The following is a 21,875-nucleotide window of genomic DNA, read 5'->3' on the forward strand; positions in this document are numbered from 1 at the left end:
TTTTTTCAAACAACCTGACATTGGTTGAGGAAGTTCGTCTGGTACAGAGATGGCAAAAGAAAAATTATTGCGACTAACGTAGTCGGTTCCCAGTGAGTTTGACAACGCCGCGACCTCATAATCTGTACTGTCTATACAGCTGTTATTGACAGAATTTTTCACGCGCGTTCATGTCATAATCAATGAGTGTTCAACCGTTTGGCATAAATAAAACATGGCAGATACGTCTAAAAAAAAAAAAAAACAAGTTTTTATTAATTACATCAATATTTTCTCACCCGTCCTTCATATAGTTTCCGGTTTCAAAAAGCGCCCGGTTGCAACGTTGCCATTGTGAAAGTGACGTATGGGTTAACCTCCCAATAATCACTATTTTTTGAGAAAAAAAATTATTAATTGCGAGCTTCATAAGTATTGAATGGATTTTACGAAGCTGTGAACACATTCTTCAGATATTTTTTTATCACTTATGGAAGTTTCTGCAAGAACCGTTAGTCAATGCCTGCAAATTTCATATATAAAAAGAAAAAAACCACTGAAACCCGTAAGAGACCTCTTAATTTGGAGAATCCGTTTAAATTTTTTTCTCACAAACAAAGTATTCACTATTTATTCACAATTTTTTAATTGAAATTTCTTTGTTAATTCGATTACCAGATGGAATTCCTTAAATCATAGTATCTACGTTTTTAAGGTCTCAGCAAACACCTTCAATTCAATAGTGACTACCGATTTTTGTTCCATTTTGTTTGGAAATGTAGTCTAACGTGGGTCGAATTCTAACTGTATCCCCTTAATGTGTAGAGCAGCATCTTGATAGCGAATATTATGAATGGCTTTCAAACGGCAAACAGCAGAATGGACACCGCGTGTTCGCACTCGCAGTTAGATAATTTTATCTGGTTCAGGAGAAGGGGCAGGTAGCCTGAAAAAGCAATTACAATTTTTGAAGAATCATAACACAAATTTAACGTTCGAAGTGAACGTATCATCATCGCCTCGATACTAAAATACTTTGCTATCTTCAACTTTGTACAAAAATGATAATGAAGAATTTCCGTTATCGAAGCTTCCATTGGATTTTTTTATGAATGTTGAATTAACGAATCCAATCAGAATTGCTAATATTTTTAATTGCCGGAAATAAATATTCGTTGCTCCACTTGATCGCAAGCTATAAAAAGTGAAATGGAAGAGTAGAATAAGAGTGATGGGATGCGCTCATAAAACTGCGAGGGTAAACGCAGAAAAAATAAAAAATAAATAAACGAAAAGGAGATTTGAAAACTTAAATCTCGAGCAATTCGTTATAAGGAACATTATAAGGCACGTGAGGATATTCCAATGAATTTTATCAATGTTGAATTTGTAATAAGACATAAAATGGACAAAACGAAACGTCAATCGTGTTGATCCGACCTTTGACTCAGATTTATTTGACGAGGATCACTTTGTCCCGTTTCCATTATAATTATATTTGATGATCGCAGAATATCGCAACGAGAAAAACGCTCGAAACCGTTTGGTTAGGCTATAAAAGACACGAACCGTCAAGAATTTCTTCCATTCGTTTTTCTTCGGTTGTATACAGTGGATACACGAGATGGCCACGAAGTACACAGTGAATACAGTCAGCCGTGAATTCATTATTAGCAGTATCGAATCTGTGGATTTGAATAAAGATACACCAGAAGGTAAACGGAAACGACATTTTAAATTAATGAAAATATACTCACCCTGGTAAATAGACCTTTTCGATACAAAGTATTCAAAGTAAATAGTGTTCGGATGAATAAAATGTAGAGGAAAAAGATTTTTGTGCAAGATCACACAAATTGTTGGGAACCTGCTCCAAAACTATGATGATAAAAATCAAAATAATGCAACAAAAGAGTAAATTTTTTTAAGTGCATAGAAAAACTTTCTACGCATATTTATTGAACTGACATTAAAGTTTACTTTTTTCGTCGCATTTATAAATTTGCCTTTATCAAAGTTGGGGGTCTGTCCTTAAAGATTTTTAATGATTTTTCCCGACATTGTAAAACAAAAATATTTAACCAGAAACTTTATAACGGAATTTTTTTCCAGTTTGTAACGAAAATTTGTAACAGAAAATGTTATTACTCAAATCGAAAACATTTTTTTGTTCTCAGAAAAAAAGTTAAACAGAAAAAAATAAAATTTGTAACAGAAAACGACGAGGAGATGGTACTTTACAAAGAAAAAAATGAAGTTCCAGTGATCAGTGGGTTAAGGATGTGTGTTTAGGTGATTATGGTGTACGATTTTGGCAGTTTTTCGTAAGAATTAATGAAAGTGAAGAATCAGGGGATTCGATTAACGTGAGGATAAGAAAATAGTTCGCGAGACACTCAACGAGACGGAAAATAATATTTAGAAAAAATTTTTTAAATGTGTTTTTCGTGCGAAGAATTTATGGTAAAGCGAAACCGTGGGTCGAAAGAATCATCGAAAATACTTTTTTATCGTACAAACAAGTGCCCGTGCACTTAAGTTGCCTGTAGTGTAAACATAAGCCTCTATTTGCGGATTTCCATTGGACCTTCTATTGTATAAATGAGGATAATTTAAAAACGAAGATTACATTGTTCTTAACATGAATTTTTTTCTGTGTTTCTAGTATAACTATATGAGCAACTAATTTTGTTGGCATTTATTTAAAACACACAGTGGAAAACCAAAGACTTTCAACTGACAAGATACTTTTCTGTAGTCGATAAACTAAGCATTATACACAAGGGCATGATACAAAAAATTACCCGAAGTAGAACGTAAAAAAAACGAGTTTGAGCCGGAATTAGTTTCCTAAACACCCACCGGCTAAAATAAAATTTTTAACTATTTTTGGTAACTTTCTAAAATAGCATAAATTACAATTTTAAAGTCAGTTAAAAATTGGCAGTGTTAACGCTTGCAAAAGCGGTGCCTTGCTTCAAGGTCTGTAACTGTCGAAGCTCGTTTTCAAGGTGATGAAACTTCCGGAATGCACCGTTCGATGCTTCATTTTCAAGTGATCAGAGCAGCAAAAAAAATCGAGACTTTCTCACCCTTTGAGCTAACACATTAGATTAAATTCATTCCACAATAATTTCCAATCATTTTCACCGGTCGTGAACTGTAGAATCAACAAAAAATACATTTTCTAATCCATTGATATATCGTAGACAAATAAATGAAAGATGCTAGAAAAGGTTATCGAGTGCAAGCTACATTACCATAGGCCAGTATTAATTTACCGACTTACGTTCGGAGTCGCTTAAAAAGCACAGAATTGCTGAATAAATACTGTCGTGTTAGAAACAGACCTTCATTACCAATGTAGCATCGAGTTTACCCCATTAATTCCGGACTACTTGATCATCCGTTTATACTTGACAGATTTCTACCTCGAAATCGTGAAACAATCGAATTTCTGCTTGTCAATTATCATTTTGCCTATAACAGTTTACAATACTAATGTTAAAAGGTAGATCATACCCGTAGGATCGTATTTTATGGGTGTCTAAATTAATGTCAGAGTTATTCATTCAAAATTGTAATTCAATTTTTCCAACTTATCTTTTGGCGAATAAAACTGCAAGCCATTTAGGTAATCAGGGATCCATCACTGAATGAACCCGAAATTTCATTCGTCCCTGGCGAAAATACTGTACTTTTTTATGTAAAAAATCGAATTAGAGAGCGCAAATAAGGGAAATGGATCAAGAAAAAAGTATTGATAAAAAGACAGGAATGGGCCAAACCAAGAAGAAATAAAATGCCGAAATCAGCAAATATGCGCAAGGTGCATAAGAGTGCTAATTACCAATTTCGTTCAATCTTCAACGTAATATATCTTCATTACTAGTAAGGCAATCGTCAATTTCAAGGCTTTCTTAAGAAATCGTTTCATGCATGAACTACCTCAAAAAATCTTCGTAACGTATTCTAATAAATTTTCGATGGAATATTTCGATGGCTTAGTATTATATGATTCTAGTAGACATTTTAATAGTGAATGAAAAGTGATGCACCAGTAAATTTTCGCAATGCTTTCATACCCAGTTTGATGTTACTGTATTAACATAGTGGAGGTGTATTTGTGAGATAACACGCCTTCTCTCGAATAACGATAGTTTTGTGAACCTGTAAACTGGTAGATGCAAATCTCCGAGATAGCGTAATTGTATCGAGGTTGTTTCAAGACTAGTTTATATTTTTTCAACCGATCCTGATGCACCACGTCTCACCCAGTTTCTCAAGTCATCGTTTACAAATCCACCACGTGGGTTTCCCTTGTTTATAGGTAAATTTATTGAAAAGAAATAAACAGTTAGCTGCGACTGTGAAATGATTGAGCTTAGATCGAATTCCAAGTGTCAAGTGAGTGAAGAATAATTTAAGGAATAAAACGAGACGTAGTGGATTATAATCTTTGAAAAATTGCGTAATAAACTTTGACAAATGCCAATGCAAATGTGCCATCATGAGAAACAGCGTTTATAAATTGATCGTTTCGCAAATTTATCATTTGCCACAATGTTTTACGTTAAAACATACTAAAATATTCGGAAATATGAATCTACTCAAACTACGTTTTTTGATACATTGAACTTGGGGCCTGAAACAATTGCGACGATTTAGCACTCGCATTTGACTTCCATGCAAAATTAAATTTTTCAAATTCGTTTCTAACCTTCGATAAGTTTTAATTCCTAATTTTTTTATTAATAATCTACGACGCAATACACCTGAGACTTTCCACTTCGTTTTGGTCCTATTAATTTAAGCACTAAAAATATTGTTATCTTTAAAGCTCCGTTCCGGAGCAATATAATCTGCGTAGCTGAGCAAATTCTATTCCATCTTTTCACAATAACCGAAAGATTAGTGTCAATTCTGTTTTCCACATTTAGTTTCAAAACGGAGGCATTAAGGGGAAGGAGTCAAAATTATCTTGAAAATGAAAATGCTTGTCTGCGAAGTGCGCGCTGACGACGCAGCTCTAAACGTTACAAACAACCGGAATTTATCCCACCCACGAAGTTCGATCGACTTCGACGGAAAAAAACGTGAACAATTGCGTTGCGCAACTCGTTTCATTGCCGAAATTCTTGCCCCCACTTTTGTGCTGCTGAGCTTGACACACTTTTGTTCGAATGACCTGCGTAAAGTCTATTCACTGAGGGATCTTTGCCAGCTCTTTTCGGAGGCAAGAAAATAATTATATGGAAGCTGTAGACGTTGAAGCAGCGCAGAAAATACAGTAGTTCGTCTCGCATACTCAAGTCAGAAACTTCGATCGCAACGACAAAGAGCGAGACGCAAAGAAAAAAATATCAAACGAAAATACAAGTCGATCCATTCGGGCAACTTTTTTGTCGAAAACAAAAAATTATTCGACCGTTTTACAATTTTTTTCTCCCTTATTCAAAGGCAGGTATTATTTTTATCGATGAACCTTGTTTGTTCGCTGAATTCTTGGATAAAATTCATCGAAAAAGTGGAGTTCAAATCGCCGAATCTAACGCGTGAATTATTCATCGTTCATTGCAATTTTCGATTCGATTATAACGAATAATAGTAACACGAGAAACCAATACATTCGATGAGCCACGACTGCATCTTCATTCATCTCGCTTGAACAAACAAATTCCCACAATTTAAAAGCATTTGAGAACCACGTGATCAATCAACTCGCGGCCGAATCATTGAACACGGAGTTTGATGTTCATTGAATATGCGTGTATGTGAGGCGTACAAGTGCTTCAGTGATTAAAATCTGCAGTTGAGACAGCGATAGCCAACATCAATGATCTTTGGCACACGTGTGCTCTTGATAGTCGGCCTTTATGACAAATTCACGCTAGAATTTCGACGTTGACGCCGCATCGTAATAAAATATAAACGTTCACAACGTCTCTACTATTCGGCCATCTTTCTTTTTTCATTGGTGCAATTCCAATAGAAAAAATCCTTCTATACACACACATTTTCCTTTGAAAACAACGACACGCAGCAAATACTACGCTTACGACCTTTTGCCATTAATCACGAGATATAAAATATCATAAAAGCAAGTGCGCTTGCGTCTGTCACACAATCTAATCTTTGGTCCGTGAGCGAAAGTGTTCTCAGTCTCCTTCGTGGTCTACTGAAGAAAATTTCACACCGCTATTCGTAAACGGCTCCCAATAACATTATCATAGTTTTCGGCAAAGGATTTCATATATAAAAATGGATTTTAGGAATGATTCTCATGTTCCTCAGGACAGTGTTATCGAACCATTGGCTCCGGATACCTTCGAAAAAAGCGTCCTAAAATCATCGTGTAAATCTTTTTCTTTCATACGACACACGAAATACTGTATCATGATTTAATTTTTGTTTCTTGCAGATGAAGCCCACCGGAAAGCGGAACTGGATGCTCAACGAGCCCTCGATGAAACCGGTACAGGCAAAAATATTCTTGCGTTCATCACCAGTTGACTCGCCTTCGAAATAATCGATTGAAAAATCAGGCCAATTCTCATGTGTTCTTTCTCACTTCAGGCTTTGGAAAATTCAATTACAAGATCATTGTCGTTTCCGGAATGATGTGCATGAACGTGGCGTTCGCTATCACGAGCGTCGGCTTCCTTCTTCCGTCCGCAGCTTGCGATTTCGATATGAATACTTTCGACAAAGGTCGATTGAGCGCATCGCCAATTTTTGGTAAGATTACTCCTCGGGCTGCACCAGCCTTTCAATCATCGCGGTAATCGAATACGAAAAATTCCGTTTCCCAGTTTCCAATCGTTGTGATCGTAATGTTCCGAATAGATTTTTATCATTTTCTGGGACCGAAAAAATCTGCGATTATAGAAAATTGAACTTTCATTCAAAACTTTCTCTGTGATCAGAAAATTTTTTTTTACCACCAACTTTTCACGTTGAACAAAACTCTTGTGAAAATTTTCTGTCTTTGCAGTTAAACAAAATGTGTACAATGGAATAAGAAAAAACATGGATCGTAACAAACCGACTCAATCTCAATTGACCTTACACAGGAATGCTGCTCGGTTCGTGCATCTGGGGTTGCATAGCCGACACGAAAGGACGCCGAACAGCGCTTTTGAACTGTCTCTTTCTCCAAGCGATATTCGAGTGCTTCGCATCCGTAGTATCGAACTATTGGGGATTCATCGTTTTTAAATTTCTCAGTGGACTCGCGTAAGTTCATCGTACTATCGTTGGCTCATGTGGATTATTCCATATGCTGAGAGATCGTGTGAATTATTTCAACGAATATTGGATCATTGTTGTGACAATGACGCAGTACATAAAGGTTTTTACGCGGAGCTGGACTTTTAGACTGAGCGGTCAGATGGCTGTTCTTTATACGTACGTTGGCGAATTTCAACCAGCGAATCAACGCGAGAAGGCGCTTTCTTTGATGGAGATTCCCTGGGTGATAGGAACGATACTGGCTCCCAGTAAGTCCAATTGATCCGCAATTCGATCGACTTTTAAAATTCATTTTCCTTCTCAGCTTCACACAACTTTTCACCGATCCGCACTCGTTGGTTACGTCTCAAAATAACACGAAGACAAAAATAACACACGAAAATATAACACGGAAACAAAATAATCTCATTTCGACATGTGTGCGGGCGGATCATTGGATGGGTTTACAGCACTTTCGATGTGCGTGTGGGATCGTTGGGTGAATATTTGTATTATTTCGTCTTCGTGTTAGTTCGACGAATTTTAATTTGTCGGATTATTTTGTCGCAGTGCCATTTTGACGTGACGCCCGTTCTTTCACATTCCCATTTTTTTCAATTTATAAGATTCTATTAATTTTCAGTTATCGCCTGGATCACAATACCGCTCGAGATAAACTTGACGTTGGCAAGGTTTTCCTTCAGATCGTGGAACCTCTACGCCGCGATGTGCTCGGTGCCGGCATTCGTCGTTGGCTTTTTACTTCTGAGATTACCCGAAACTCCTAAGTACCTCGCAGAGACGGCTCGTTACGGTGAACTCCGTAATGTTTTGATCAACATGTACCGTGATAACACTGGCAACACAACCGAAGAATATATCGTGAGTACGTAAGAAAATTATCATGCTCTCATGGACCTCTAAACCTACATTTTAAAATTTTCAAAAAAATCGCGTTAGAGATTAATCGATGAAAGAACTTTAATCATTTTTTTCATCAGTGCTAATTACTTGAAATCTGTGTTTGAAAAAATCATTTTCCAGATTGATATACGAACAATCATTTTTCATTGGAAATTATTCCAAAATATTTCATGTCGATGCCAAAATTCGTTGATATTTTGACTGTTGAATCTACCTTCGTCGAGCTCGTACAAAAGTAAGCTCACATTTGCAGATTTCTGTGTAGGCTAATCTCGACACCGCTGGTATCAAATTTTTCACCGACCAAATAAACACTTCCTTGAGTAAGAGTGGGGAGAAAAAAAAATCGACTTTGGATGCTTTACGTCAATTTTTCGTCACTCTTTACGAACAAACGGCGCTGCTTCTCAAGCCTCCTTATCTCGGTAGAACGGTAATCACGTGTCTCGGAAGTTATTGCATTTTTTCTTCGCTCTATACTCTTATGTTATGGTTTCCCGAACTTTTTCATCGATTCGCTGAATTCGAGGACAAGCATCCCGGAGAACGAGCGAGCGTCTGCATCGTTTCGCAATCAATTTCATTGAGGAATTATAAAAATGAGACGTTTGTCAATTCGTCACTGCCAATCGACCAGGTGATTGATCAGATTTTCCCATTATTCCATTCTCAACCATTGTTACAAAAATTTCAATTTTTTCTCTATTTTTTAAGACGAAGACTGATACTGTGGCTGAGAATACATGCGACAGTACAATTGGGACTCAAGTTTATGTTTACACGCTGATTTTGGCCTCGTCGTGTATCCCAGTCGCTGTGATATTTACCGTTTGCGCTAGCCGACTAGGATTTCGATTTTATTTAGGTAAGTTTGTTCAAGTATCACGTGATCTGTAATCAAAATCTTCAAATAAAAAGCAACGAATCAAACGATTCGTAGCTCCATCGAGTGAAACGAGAGGAAAAAAAATCTTTCGATCAAACGAACGAGAAGACAATAGAAATCGTCGTATGTTTAAGCAACGCACGAATGTAACCTGATAAAAATATTAGTTTATTGATAAATATGACGGACTCATAAATCTGAAGCTTTTATATGATTTCTAGAGATAACTTCACGAGCTAAAATAAATTGTTTCGACAGCATTATACCGTTGTTGAAGCTGTTTTTCATTGATTCAAGCTCCACTTTCTTTTAATAGCCCGATGATGATGACTTTTTATCCCCCTAGAAAATCTGGTGGTTAAAAAATACCAGATAAATAACATAAATTACGAGAGAAGTAAAGTTTGTAATAAGAAATAACTTGAAATTACAATAGTAGGAACAAATAATAACTGCCTTAAATCGTTGACTTCTAATCACTACTGCGCCGCTTGACAATTCAAACGAGGACAATCCTAAGAGGTTCCAATCACGCTCGAGCACCTTCGTCAACGTTGTGTACATTTCTTGTATTTCGAAACTACTTATCTCAACGAATATCAATCAACTGATGACTGCTCTTCGCATGCCTTTCTTTATCCACCGCTATCCATTCGTGCTGGCCACATACCAAGACTACTAATTACACTTAAATATATTTGAAAATGTTTGTTCCTGGCTCTTGTGAGCTTATTTTATCTCCTAACAGTCCTAACGCCAATTTTTTCCTCTCGTCCTTCTTTTAGTAGACCTACACCCAACTATGAAAAACCGGGTCGTTACTTGCGACCATATTTTCAGGGGGCTTCAATTAGTTGGAGTCACCAGAAACTCGGAAAATCGCTATCGATCTGTCAATAATAATTTCGTTTCTTTTCTGTTGAATCTGCCAACGAATTCATTCGAGAACAATATTTTATCGAATTCAGAGTGTAAATACCGAAAAAAGAGAAACATTATTCAGAATGAGAAAGAAACAGAAAAAGTCGTTCAACCCGGACATTCGCGATTGGTTGGCCAGCGGAGAAATCTGCAGCTTCTAATTAAATTGGTTTCTGATTCAGTGTTCAACAGTTTTGGATGCTGTGCCGTGACGATAGGACTGATATTCGTGACGACGTCGACGCAAAATTTAATACTCTCTTGCATCTACGAAGCACTCATGTCCGTCTGTGTGACCGTCATATTCTGCATCTCCGTCGAACTTTTTCCGACCAACTTAAGGTGTGTTTGTGATCGTAAGAAATGAAGAAAAATATTTTACGAATTTCCTGTGCGTCGACGTCGGTCAACTTCAAAGTTGAATTTCAGGGTCACTGGCTCAGCACTCGCTTCGTTCTGCGGGCGCATTGGAGCACTCGTTGGTAACACGATGTTCGGATACTTAATCGATGATCATTGTTTCGTATTGATATCTATCGTGGGCATTGAACTCTTCCGTAAGTGATTCATTCTTAACGGTAATTTCATTATTTCTCGTGGAGATGGTGATGATAAAAATGGAATGTCCAAACAAACGTCTTCTGTTTATTAGCCAATTCATTTGCGTAATTAACTGTATTCAAAAAAATATCTTCGGCTAATTAAACGCGATAAGCAAAAATCTTGCATATAATGATTGATTAATCGTTGTCTACAGTTGCAGGAGTTTTGGGATTTTTTATCTCTGGTGATAACAACGGAGAAGCGGAAAGTGGAGATAAACACAAGCTTCAAGTACCAACAAACGAGTTACCGGACTCGGGCAGTGAAAAGTATTCTTCCTCATACGCCAATAACAGTACACTGTATTAAAATCATTTGGTTAGAAAGCTGTTTAAGCATGCAAAAAGTATGATCGTATAGTTAAAAACTCTGATGAATAAATCTTTAAAAAATGCTTGATGTTTATTTTTGGGATTTTGGAACGTGAAAAATGTCATCCCTCGTTGAATAATGATCAAACATCGTACCACTTACTCGCGATGTTATTATTTGGCAGAATGAGAAAAACGAAGATAAAGCTCGATGCAAGGACAATGAAACGTTCGATGAAAAATCCGGGCGGTTGCAGTTCGATTTATTAATTCATAGTGATCGCGATGTTTGACGTCACGCGTTCTCGTACACCAAGACGCTTCAATTGCTCCGCGACTCGATTAAAATTTTTCTCCCCCTCCGTATACACGACTCGTGATGTTCTCGTTTCGTCGACAAATAACGTACCATCCCACAACTATAATACTACGAGAAATATTCATCAAATTGTCTTTATCGTTCTGCGCCAACGGGTCCTCAGACGGTCTCGGGCTGACTCACAAATTATTGCGTGGCCTCATCAGCATACGAATCAACTACGACGGACTGTGATAATTTATAAGGAAAAACTATAAAAACCGTAGATTCCTACAAATTTCCACATTCTACTGTGAAACGGAAGTAGATTTGAATAAAAAGTTTCCCATCACCGGAAATTCAAGTACGTTACTCTGATCACTCCCTCGAACTCGATTAAAATGATTTTTTGAACGCACGTCAACCGCTCATCGGTTATCAAAATATCAGGACCAATTTTGAGTGAAAGTGTTGTTTTTGTTGCAGTGAAAATAGGAGACGATGAGTTATCAAAAAACGTCTCGATCGCTGAGAGTGTCGCGGAAAATGCCGTCAATCAAGCAGGTAATCATAATCGAGTGTTTTTAGCAATCGTGTCGACATTAATTTTATGATTTAACATTTCGCGTTTCTTTGAAAAATATCCCGAAAATCAACCAAGAACGTCTGTGTTCACACTGGTATAGGCCCTTAATCGAATAATTGGATAAATTCATTAAATTGGGCAAATTCAAAAATGATGCTTCAGTAAATCATTTCAAATTCGAGGACATTAAATAATTTGGCTGAAAATGCTAATTTTCGTAAACGTACGCAAACATTATCATCGATAGAAAATCATGCACAGAAATCATTCTGCTCGTTAATGTCCATTCAGATTCCACCTGGATAAATAAAATGTCGAATTTGTTTTCAAGGGTTTGGTAAGTTTAATTACAAAATCATGGCAGTTTGTGGCCTGATGTACTTCAACTATGGATTCGGTATAAGCAGTCTGGGGATCGTGATGCCTTCGGCTGCCTGTGACTTCGAAATGACGACTGTCGACAAGAGTCGACTCAGTGTTTCGGCAGCTCTCGGTAAACAGTCATTACTCGTTGGTAACAATGAAATATTATCTGTCAAATACAATAATAATGTGTGCTTAATTCAGGAATGTTGTGCGGCGCTTATTTCTGGGGTTGCACCGCGGACATTAAGGGTCGTAAATTCACACTTATCGCTGCGCTAATGTTGCACGGAGGTTTCGATGGTATGTCCGCTGTAGTGTCGAATTATTGGCTTTTTGTAGCGACGAAATTCTTCAGCGGTCTTGGGTGAGTCTTTGCCTCAGTGAAGAGTATATTTCGTTGGAAATATCGATAGTTTCTATCGTGATAAAATAAATCCTCACTCGAGTTGTATCCGTTCATTTGTCAGAGTACATTGACATTTGAGTTTAATTCAACGACCGATAACAATAGCCTTTAAAAGGGTCTGCAGCTGAATAGTCTCGTTGCAACTGCAAAAAGTCTGCAACTGAAATTAACCTCCCTTCGACAGCATGAGCGGAGAATTAGCGGTTGTTTTCCCTTATCTCGGAGAGTTTCAGCCAACGCATCTTCGTGATAGAATTTTAACGTGGATGGAACTAGCCTGGGTATTTGGCTTCACTGTCGTTCCTGGTGAGTTTATAAATACTGATAGCCTCGAAAGTAGAAATCTTTTTCTGCAACGACTAGCTAGATTCTGTGCTCAATATATTCTTTATGACGAAGACGAAATTCTCTTGAGTCTACGGCCGCGAATCAGCTGTCTCGCGTTGTCATTTTTTCCATTCAGTTTCATTCGCCTCACTAGCTGATACGTTGACGAAAAGATCAGAATTTTCAACTTTTATTTTCCACCGTTTTGAGTAGCTCACGAAAACATTTCCTCGAACAAAGTAACTTTAGCTCAATGAGGCTTTGCCAAGACTTTGATACAGCTTCAAATTCCATCGAATCTGTAATTCAATGCAATATTCAAATCGACCCACATGCGTCATGTTTCCTTTAAAAAAAAATGTGTGCTCTCAACTGTTAATTGCAGCAATAGCTTGGGGTATAATTCCCTTGAACTTTGGATATCACACGACGTATTTTTTTTTCAACTCGTGGAACCTCTTCATGCTCCTGTGCTCGATACCCTCCATACTAATTGCCGTACAGCTGTATTGTCTCCCGGAGACGCCGAAGTATCTCGCTGAGAGTGGACAGTACGCCGAACTTTTGAACGTCCTCGAGAGAATGTTCTCGGATAACACTGGAGCGCCTGTTGGAGAGTACGCAGTAAGACGCAATCAATTGATTTATTAAAATTCTTATGAAACGACGCATTGTTTGTTCCTTTCTTGAGTCCGGGATAAAGAGAAAGGATGGGGGGGGGGGGGGGGGGGGTACGTACACAAGGGTCATCTAAAGCAGTGTCAGGTTTTAGTAAATATAAGTTACGACTGAAAGAGGAACTTGCGTGTGGGAAGATAAGCTCTAATCGTAATTTATGGTGGAGCACAATGGCATGATCGTTATCTACATTTTTTCTGTTGACTAATTCGTTAAGGTGGAGCATCCATAAAAAAAGAGGGATTTTTATGGAAATTTATAGTTCGAAAGTGTGTAAGCTCGCGAAATTTTAACGGGTTCGGCCATACCGTTTCTGAGAAAATTGAATTAATTTTTCGCACTGGATCTTATGGAAAAGCGTATAAGAAGGCAAAAAAATATTGAAAAAATACTGTTAAAAAAGCCACTTCTTGATGAAACGAATTCTGGTTTATGAACCAACTGTCAAGATAACTCTCGCAAAATTTGCAGTGATTTCACCGCACCGTTTATCTGCGATGTGCAAAAGAATATTAATAAACGAAGTTTACCTCTCTCTTCAGGCGGACACAGCTTCAAACGCGGCAACGTCGCATCGATCAACGCACTCTCGTATAGCTATATATAAACAGTGAGACTTACAGCTTGCCCCCGAGCTTGAACAGAGCAGCTAACGGTCAAAAATTGAAACCGTAACCCTGCATTGGTGCTCACAGTAAATGCTTAATATTTTGAAGTATAAAACAAGAAGTCTTGTTTCACTAAAATTAGGAACATTATGGTTGAAATAGTTATTTTTTCATCTAACAGTAGACAATTATCATTTTTTCGTGTATATTGAAAACCAGAAACTAAATTAACGTACAGTTGGTAAGACGTGAGGCTTCCCACGTTAAAGCATAGGAGTACCCTCTCACCGCGCCTGCCCCGCAAAGAGGTACCTTAAAGAGGTAACGAAAAGACAACTATTGACAAAAACGAAATGAGAAATTGAAAATTGAATAGGAAATAACGATTGGATTAACGGAGACGTTGATTTATGAGACTTTTCACCGAGGGAAATGTCATTTCGCTAAATAATAAACAAACTAAATTGCCAATAAATCAAGCTGCGGGGTTAAAGTAATTAGCCTGTTGATGCATTAATTGACTGATTAGCTACTTTCGTTAAGAATTTTCACCTTTGTTGCTATATATCGCTCGTTTTCAAGGCTACAGTCGCAATGTATTTATATTTTTAGATAAAAATCTCGAAAATGGGAGATTCCACTCTCGACGAGCTGATAAGTCTTGCTCGATCCACAGAAACGAAGAGGAAAAATAGGAGAACCGTGGCTGACAAAATCGCAAGCTTTCGCAACCAAACTGTAATGATGTTCAGGCCACCTTATCTCATCACTACGCTAATTATTGGCACGGTGATGATGTGCTTAATGTCATCGTATTTCACTCTGGTCATGTGGTTGCCCGAAGTATTCAACAGATTTGCTACTTTCGAATCACGTTATCCGGGGGAGGTAGCAAACATTTGCTCAATTACGGATAGACTGCGACAAAACACGACCAATCTCTTGACGTCCGGTGTAACCATCATATTTTATTTTTCATAAAAGATTGTCGATTTTTCGGATATTGAGGACGATCGAGGCGTGTCTCAATGTTTATATTAATCTTTATTTTCTCAACTTTTACAATGGCTTTTCATGTTTGCAGTTATCGCAGCATTTACGAAAAATCAATCCCCCCCGTTATAACGTCTACTCGAGCACGACCTCAGCATACATATTTCAACGCATAATCTCTTATGGAGCCGTGGAGGTTTCGCTCAGACAGATTTGACAGATGCGGGTTGAATGTTACATGCACAAAGCACTCTAAGACTTTCATTCATACGCTGTTCTAGCGAGCGATGAAATCTTCGAAAATGTCTCGCAGTCTTATCAGCCAGTAATGACGTCAGATTTTCATTTTATGATTAAAAATCACGCGTTACTGAAGTAGTTTATCGTTCTAGCACGTCTATTATTGTTGAGCGTTTATCCGATTGATCTCGAAACGACTTCCGGGAAACTTAATCCCGGATTCTGTCGAATAACCGTATCGATGTTGATCGGGTTGTGAATCGTATCGATTCACCCAAAATCGCATGACTCTTCCACTAATACAGTGTCGCTACACGAAATCCAAAAGCCTGAGTCGAAAAAGAACGGGCAGGAACCTCAAGATTATTCTTCCAAGCATTCACAGTGAATTAAAATTTATAATTCACTAAATAACATGAGAATATTTTTCGTCATTTTTTAATTTTGAAAAAACATTGGTTTGGAAGAAATACAGAGGCTCGATGGTCTCCAATTTCCGAAAGATTCACAGATCACTTGTAAATACATCATCTTATGGTGCACACTTATACTCATACAATTAATCAGGAATGATTTTCAGTTGGATTCGCAAAATGAGACAATGGCTTGTGAGATTGGTATACAAACGGACGTTTACCTGCACTCGATAATACTTGGCATAACATCTGTGCCCACTGCCATATGGTTACCCCTGTTCGTTGAACGCTTGGGTTACGTATTTCACTTGGGTACGTACCAATTTGACATTTACATGGCAATTAGAGGAATGAAATTTCAGTGTAAATGAAGTTAAAACACGCGGAGAGAATTAAATTTGATAAATTATCGTCCAGTAACGATAGTGTGGTGACGATTCATGATATTATTATGGAAAAGGAATTGAATTTTCCTATATAAAAAAAAAATAATATTCACTGTTCACAGTAAGAACTTTTTTAAGTATTTAGTAAATTTTGACGTCACGGTGAATTTTACCGCGCTGTACTGTACAAATTTCCGTACGAATGTTTATGCTAGGATGCGGCTATACTGGGAACATGGTAGGGGTATTTTGTCGCTACGTCGGCCTATTTCCCCTTTTTTTTACACGCTGAGCCCTTTATTTACACATTTAACCGTGATGCACCGTAAGTTCACTAAATGTTTTGTAAATTTTAGTATACACGTACCGTAAATTTCACTATCTGCAATATTTACTATTATAAAACTGAAAATTCGGCAAAATATTGAAAATTTTACAGTGCGTTAGTGGAATAAATATTTTTTGTTAACTTGTCCTCGCAGTCAAATATATCCGGTTAATTTTACAGTGAATTTCACGCTAAATATTACCGTTTAATTCTCCCCGTGCATGAGACACCCTTTTTGCGAAAAATTACAGAGCGTTACGATTAATTTTTCGAGATTCGTGTTGGCAGATTTTTGTGAAAATTAGCTTCGGATACCTTCCATTCATAAAAATATCGCAGTTTATCCTGACTTAGTTCGTAATCTGATTCAAAAGTGTCTATTGATCTACGTTGATGAAACATTGCCCGAAGATGGTGACTATCGAGGCCAAAATTGAGGAGATAATAATCATTGCTTATCCTTCCCGTTTCGATATAAAATCAACGAAAATAAATCGAGAGATTTCGGCAACGAAGCTTCGTTGACTAACAATAAGTAGTGATCAGATCAAATGCTAATTAATAGAACGCGAATAATAATTTATGGACTTTTGTGAGGCTCGACAGTTTTTGCGTTTCTATTAAGCAACTGTTAATGTTCATAGGCAGCTTCATCCTATGAAACAAAAAAATATCGTGACACAATTAGGATTGGCATAATTTTTGCAGTCGTCAGTATGACTAGGCTGCAGGAATAGTACCTTAAATACGTTTTTGCACGATGGAAATAACTATGCACAATGCCCATTTCGTGCAAATCGAGTGATAAGAACTTTGGGGAGAGGAAAAAATTTCAAAAAATTTTAAAAAATATATTTTCCATTAGAAGTGGGGACTCTGTACTGACCTCGATGTAGGCGTCCATAAAGTTGATACTTCGTTGAACGTTAATTGCATTAATCGACGATTACAAGAGAATATTCAGAAATTTTCTAAAAAAAAATTTTATTTTCATATTAGTATTGGGATCGTTCATTTGCACCGCAGTGATTTGTGGTCTCTTTTTTGTAACCACATCTGTACAAAACCTCGTATTAGCATGCGTCTTCGAAGCTATCGCATCGATTTGCATTACTGCAGTTCTCTGCATGCTGGTCGAACTTTATCCAACGAATCTTAGGTGAGTGTAAATTTATGCATTGTTACGAACAACGCAATATTCGACGTATTTTAATGAATTTCAATGAAACCATGAATTTCGCAAATATCACGATGGAATAATTGTTCCAGCATGTTTTATGCAAGCCAGTCAACGATGATAGTTTATCTATGTTTCCCGACTATTACAGTCGTTGCAAGTTACATTTCATGTGGATCTTAACAACAAATTTTTTCTCCTTATTTCTCTCGATCTTTCCTGGTACCTGGTGATAAAAATCAAGAAAAAAATTCGATCGTCGACGGATCTATTTTTAAAATTTCATTGAATTTCTACAAATCTCTCACACAATTCTATTGGAATAAAGAGAGACGCAACGGTCTTGAAAAATAACTGTAAACAGATGGTGATTAATGTAATTCTACAGAAGAAGCATATCTATTTTCGGCAAAATATCAGCTTATCTCGTGGCTTTAATTGATTTGACTGATCACAATCTATATCGTATCAACGACGATGGAATATCGTCGTGAGCGGTTTATATATGAGACGCAATCTAAAAACTCGATTTTTCAAATATCATTCGGCTATATATAAACCAGTGCTAATTTCGTCGTTCATTGTCAGATCGTTACTACGTTCAAAGCTTCCGATAGCGATCAGAGAACGGATGAATCTTAATCTTCAAAACAATGCCACAGAAACAAGATACATTGAGTGTTGAAACATCTTTCTTAGGTTGTAAAATCAATAGACTTTTTGCGTATCTTTCCGCGTTGTACGAGTTCACAGCCTACTGAAAATAGCTGCAAAATTTTCACTGTCTCTACGATCCTCACTGTGAGATGAAGCAAGCGTCCACTTCTGAAAACTCGGTGTGGAGACCAGACAAAATTATGGAAATAACGACGTCAAAAATTTTAAGGCGCGCCTCTGCAAAATAATTCTCTTTACTATGGGAAATGAACTTTTAACAAATGACAAATCGTCACGCTCCAAAGTATGCAAACATTTTTAAAATCCATGGTCATTCGATTTCTGTCTAGAAGCAGATCTTACGTCAATCCTCTGATATCGCCACGCTTTAAGGTAGTTCGTGCACGAAACGATTTTCTTAAGAAAGTCTTGAAATTTACACAGAGTTTGAATGGGTAGTCGACCGACTCGGACGTCAAATTTTAAAGAGCTCGTCTTATTGGTTATTGAGACAAACGTGATTAAATATATGAAGAAAAATACACAGGGTTATTGGAACTATGAGTAAAAAATCGTTTATCTTTCCACATAACGAAAGAACGCTTCTTACGATATTTATGAAAAAGTACACAATAACAATGAACAATACAATGAAGATTTGGGGAAAAATTCGAGACAATTGTCTTACTAGTAATAAAGATATATTACGTTAAAAATTGAACTAAATTGTTAATGAGTACTCGTCGTCAAATTTGCTTATTTCGATATTTTGTTTCTTTTTGGCTCGGTCCCTTCCTGTCTTTTTATTAATACTTTTTTCTTGATCCATTTCCCTTTGCGCTCTCTACAGCGATTTTTTACATAAACACTATAATATTTTAATCAGGGAAGGAATGAAATTTGGGGTTCAGTCAGTGATGGATCCCCGGTTAATTAACGGCTTGTAATTTCATTCGCCATGAGATAAATTGAAAAAAATTATTTACAATTTTGAATTAATAACTCTGACATTAATTTAAAGTAATTATATCTTTAATTAGGAAATAAAAATCGATCGAATTTAAACACCCATAAAATACGATCTTCCTTCGGGCACGATCTACCTTAAAATTCAAGTTTCAAAGTCAAAAGTCACTGTTGTGTCGACTCTAGTCTAAATGAATTTATTGCAATAAATTCTTGACCCATTCGTTGTTATTTTTCCCCCACATATAACTCATCTCCATCGATCGATAAAAAAAACGTAATCGTGATGAAACGAACACATTGCTGAAAAAATGTGGAATCACGATCACAATCTTTCGTCTTTTCAACCGCTCCTCACATACATACGAACCGACATTCGTCCATAATTTCGAACAACATCTATTGACCTCACGTAATCTCTCGCCCGAATGTCTGCGATTATTACATAGAGGAAGTATATAATGTATCGTAATCAATGTGTTCTTACGTCCGTTCGTGTTTATAAGTCAAGTGTATGTTAAAAATTACAGGGTCATGGCGGCCGCTTTCGCGACGTTTATCGGACGAGTCGGATGTTTCGCAGGCAGCGGTCTCTTCGGATATCTCATCGATGATTACTGCATTCCTCTAATCTCCATTATAGCCGGTCAATTCTTCCGTCAGTATTTCTTTTTTTTTCGTTTGTTTTTTTCTCTCTCCATTTTCCCGATGCATTTACCGAGTTAACTCGCGAGACAATAATTATCGACAATCGATGATTAAATTTACAACTTTTTGCCATTATACTTTGGATAATGAATCTCTTTAAATCAGCCGACGAAAAAATTCCGACGTTTTCAAGATTTCGTCAGTGTTTATATTTGAACGTTATTATTGCCTTTTTTTAATTGGTAACACAAAAAATTTTATCTGTTAATTGTATTACACGCAAATATTTTTTCTTGGCATTTCGGAATTTTTTTGTGATTTGCCTGAAATTGTTTTTTGGACGAATCAGTACACCGTCCACTTGTTTTGACGCTCATTGACGCGAGATTCAAGTTTTTCGCTGTTGGTCTAGATGCCTCAGAGTATTTTCAAGTTCTCACGTTTCGTTTTTGAAAAAGATCCCCCCGAAACGTGTTTTAACGATGTTTTTTTCTCCAAAAGATTTTAGACGAAATTCATGCTCGATTTTTTGTTTCAGTAAGTGGAGTACTGTGTTTGTTCATCCCACTAAAGTCCAAACGGCAGAATCGTAGCGAAACGAGCAAGCCGTGAAAGGAAGAAAATAGTGCAATCAATTTTGTTGCCGCGTGTATGTAATGGCGGCTTGTTTGAAACGGTCTCATAATCTCATACATTCCAATGGCAACAATCTATCAAAAAAACGACGTGCTCAGCGACGGAGAAAAATTTTCTCCGTTTTATTTATAACTACGATGTTTTCGGGAACGTGCACCGAGAATGTTGAAGAATGTATTGAAAAACGTATTTTACTGGAATGAACCACGTGGCACAGCAACGACAGTTAGTCGATCGGTTGGTCCATTGATTATTTTATAAATGATGAAGTGAGATGTACACACCACGTATTTGAAATAAAAAATAGAATTAAAAAGACAAAAAATCCGGTTCGTCCCATTCGGCATCGTCGAATCTTAAAAATCCTCCGTAGATTTGTTTTTCTGAGGCTTTTTAGGCTTTTTATGGTGAACCAATTGTGAAAGAAAAAACGAAGGAAAGTTTCAGTTTTTGAAAGATCGAGACAGGAAACGTATCTGTGGAAAGTTTGAAGTCGAATTCAGGTGAAGTTTTGCATCTCGTTTCATCATAGATCGATCAGTACGAAATTACGAATTCAACCCTCAAAAGCCAATTACTGTAGTATCACAAATGAATGTCGAACGAAATTGAACAACCAAATGATAATAATGTGCTGCAAAGCTTTCTCGATCAATGAATTTTCTGATCAGTTATTCTTTGATTCAAAGGCGAATCGTTGTCCAAACTGATGTTCCTTTCAAACGATCTTCAGCAATATGTATTCCCAGACTTTTGCTTCGCGAATTTTTCCAATGTGTCATTCCTGGTTGGTGATCAAAGACTCGTTCCATTGATCCATGAAGGCAACTTAAAAATTAAAAACTTCCGATCCAAAATATCATCTCGACGAAAAGGTCCGTAATTCATTTTTAATCGCCTTCCAATTTTTCTGGAATTCGATTTTTTTACTAGAAAATAATAAGGATAATCGTGTTGGGAGAACAAAATATCATTTTCACCGAGTTTTTTTTCAAAAACTCAACCGAAGCTGAAACACTCATCAAAGTTTTTTGATAAAAAAGTCAGTTTACTAACACCGAAAAGTTGGAAGTCGAATTTTCAAGGTAGTCGCGAGAAACAGCCATTTTCAAAGATACGTTTCGAGCCCAAAAAAATGGCAAAAAAATAGGTAAGATCCAAAACAAAATGAAGCCGAAATTATCCGCTTCGAAATCTTGCCTGTCATCACTTTTTTATACCGCGAAGTCTTCGAATTTCCGTGCACTTCGAACAGTCGCGAATCGCTAAATTCTTTTGAACTGAGCTGTACACATGTTCGAATGT

The 21,875-nt window shown here is 37.0% G+C and overlaps 2 protein-coding genes across 4 annotated transcripts; both read left to right on the forward strand.

The window, feature by feature from the left end:
• The first annotated feature begins 1,584 nt into the window (after positions 1–1,584).
• Positions 1,585–10,937, forward strand: LOC122419130 (synaptic vesicle glycoprotein 2B-like). 2 transcript variants are annotated; one of them, XM_043433436.1, is made up of 11 exons: positions 1,585–1,694; positions 6,401–6,454; positions 6,556–6,717; positions 7,053–7,215; positions 7,357–7,478; positions 7,853–8,091; positions 8,399–8,770; positions 8,848–8,998; positions 10,123–10,282; positions 10,370–10,497; positions 10,698–10,937. In XM_043433436.1, the coding sequence occupies exons 1-11, from the start codon at positions 1,604–1,606 to the stop codon at positions 10,850–10,852; spliced, it is 1,797 nt and encodes a 598-aa protein (XP_043289371.1). In that variant the 5' UTR covers positions 1,585–1,603; the 3' UTR covers positions 10,853–10,937. The 2 variants fall into 2 exon arrangements, with proteins under 2 accessions (XP_043289371.1, XP_043289360.1); XM_043433425.1 differs by lacking the exon at positions 1,585–1,694 and adding an exon at positions 6,098–6,334.
• A 141-nt stretch (positions 10,938–11,078) lies between these two features.
• On the forward strand, positions 11,079–21,229 carry LOC122419141 (synaptic vesicle glycoprotein 2B-like). 2 transcript variants are annotated; one of them, XM_043433447.1, is made up of 11 exons: positions 11,079–11,516; positions 11,639–11,716; positions 12,070–12,231; positions 12,306–12,468; positions 12,695–12,816; positions 13,223–13,461; positions 14,736–15,077; positions 15,937–16,084; positions 17,486–17,645; positions 19,817–19,944; positions 20,473–21,229. In XM_043433447.1, coding segments are annotated over exons 1-11 (1,617 nt in total). In that variant the 5' UTR covers positions 11,079–11,515; the 3' UTR covers positions 20,547–21,229. The 2 variants fall into 2 exon arrangements, with proteins under 2 accessions (XP_043289382.1, XP_043289386.1); XM_043433451.1 differs by lacking the exon at positions 14,736–15,077.
• The last annotated feature ends 646 nt before the right edge of the window (positions 21,230–21,875 follow it).

This window comes from Venturia canescens, chromosome 1 (assembly GCF_019457755.1).
Source record: "Venturia canescens isolate UGA chromosome 1, ASM1945775v1, whole genome shotgun sequence".
Taxonomy (NCBI): domain Eukaryota; kingdom Metazoa; phylum Arthropoda; class Insecta; order Hymenoptera; family Ichneumonidae; genus Venturia; species Venturia canescens.

Bases quoted from the DNA above. Each gene is read 5' to 3' on its own strand.
- LOC122419141 (XM_043433447.1), top strand. The intron at 11,717-12,069 runs GTAATCATAATC...TTTGTTTTCAAG, and splicing joins AAATGCCGTCAATCAAGCAG to GGTTTGGTAAGTTTAATTAC. The intron at 13,462-14,735 runs GTAAGACGCAAT...TTATATTTTTAG, and splicing joins CGCCTGTTGGAGAGTACGCA to ATAAAAATCTCGAAAATGGG.
- LOC122419130 (XM_043433425.1), top strand. From the start codon at position 6,241: ATGGATTTTAGGAATGATTCTCATGTTCCTCAGGACAGTGTTATCGAA. The intron at 6,455-6,555 runs GTACAGGCAAAA...TTCTCACTTCAG, and splicing joins ACGAGCCCTCGATGAAACCG to GCTTTGGAAAATTCAATTAC. The intron at 8,092-8,398 runs GTGAGTACGTAA...ATTTCTGTGTAG, and splicing joins ACACAACCGAAGAATATATC to GCTAATCTCGACACCGCTGG.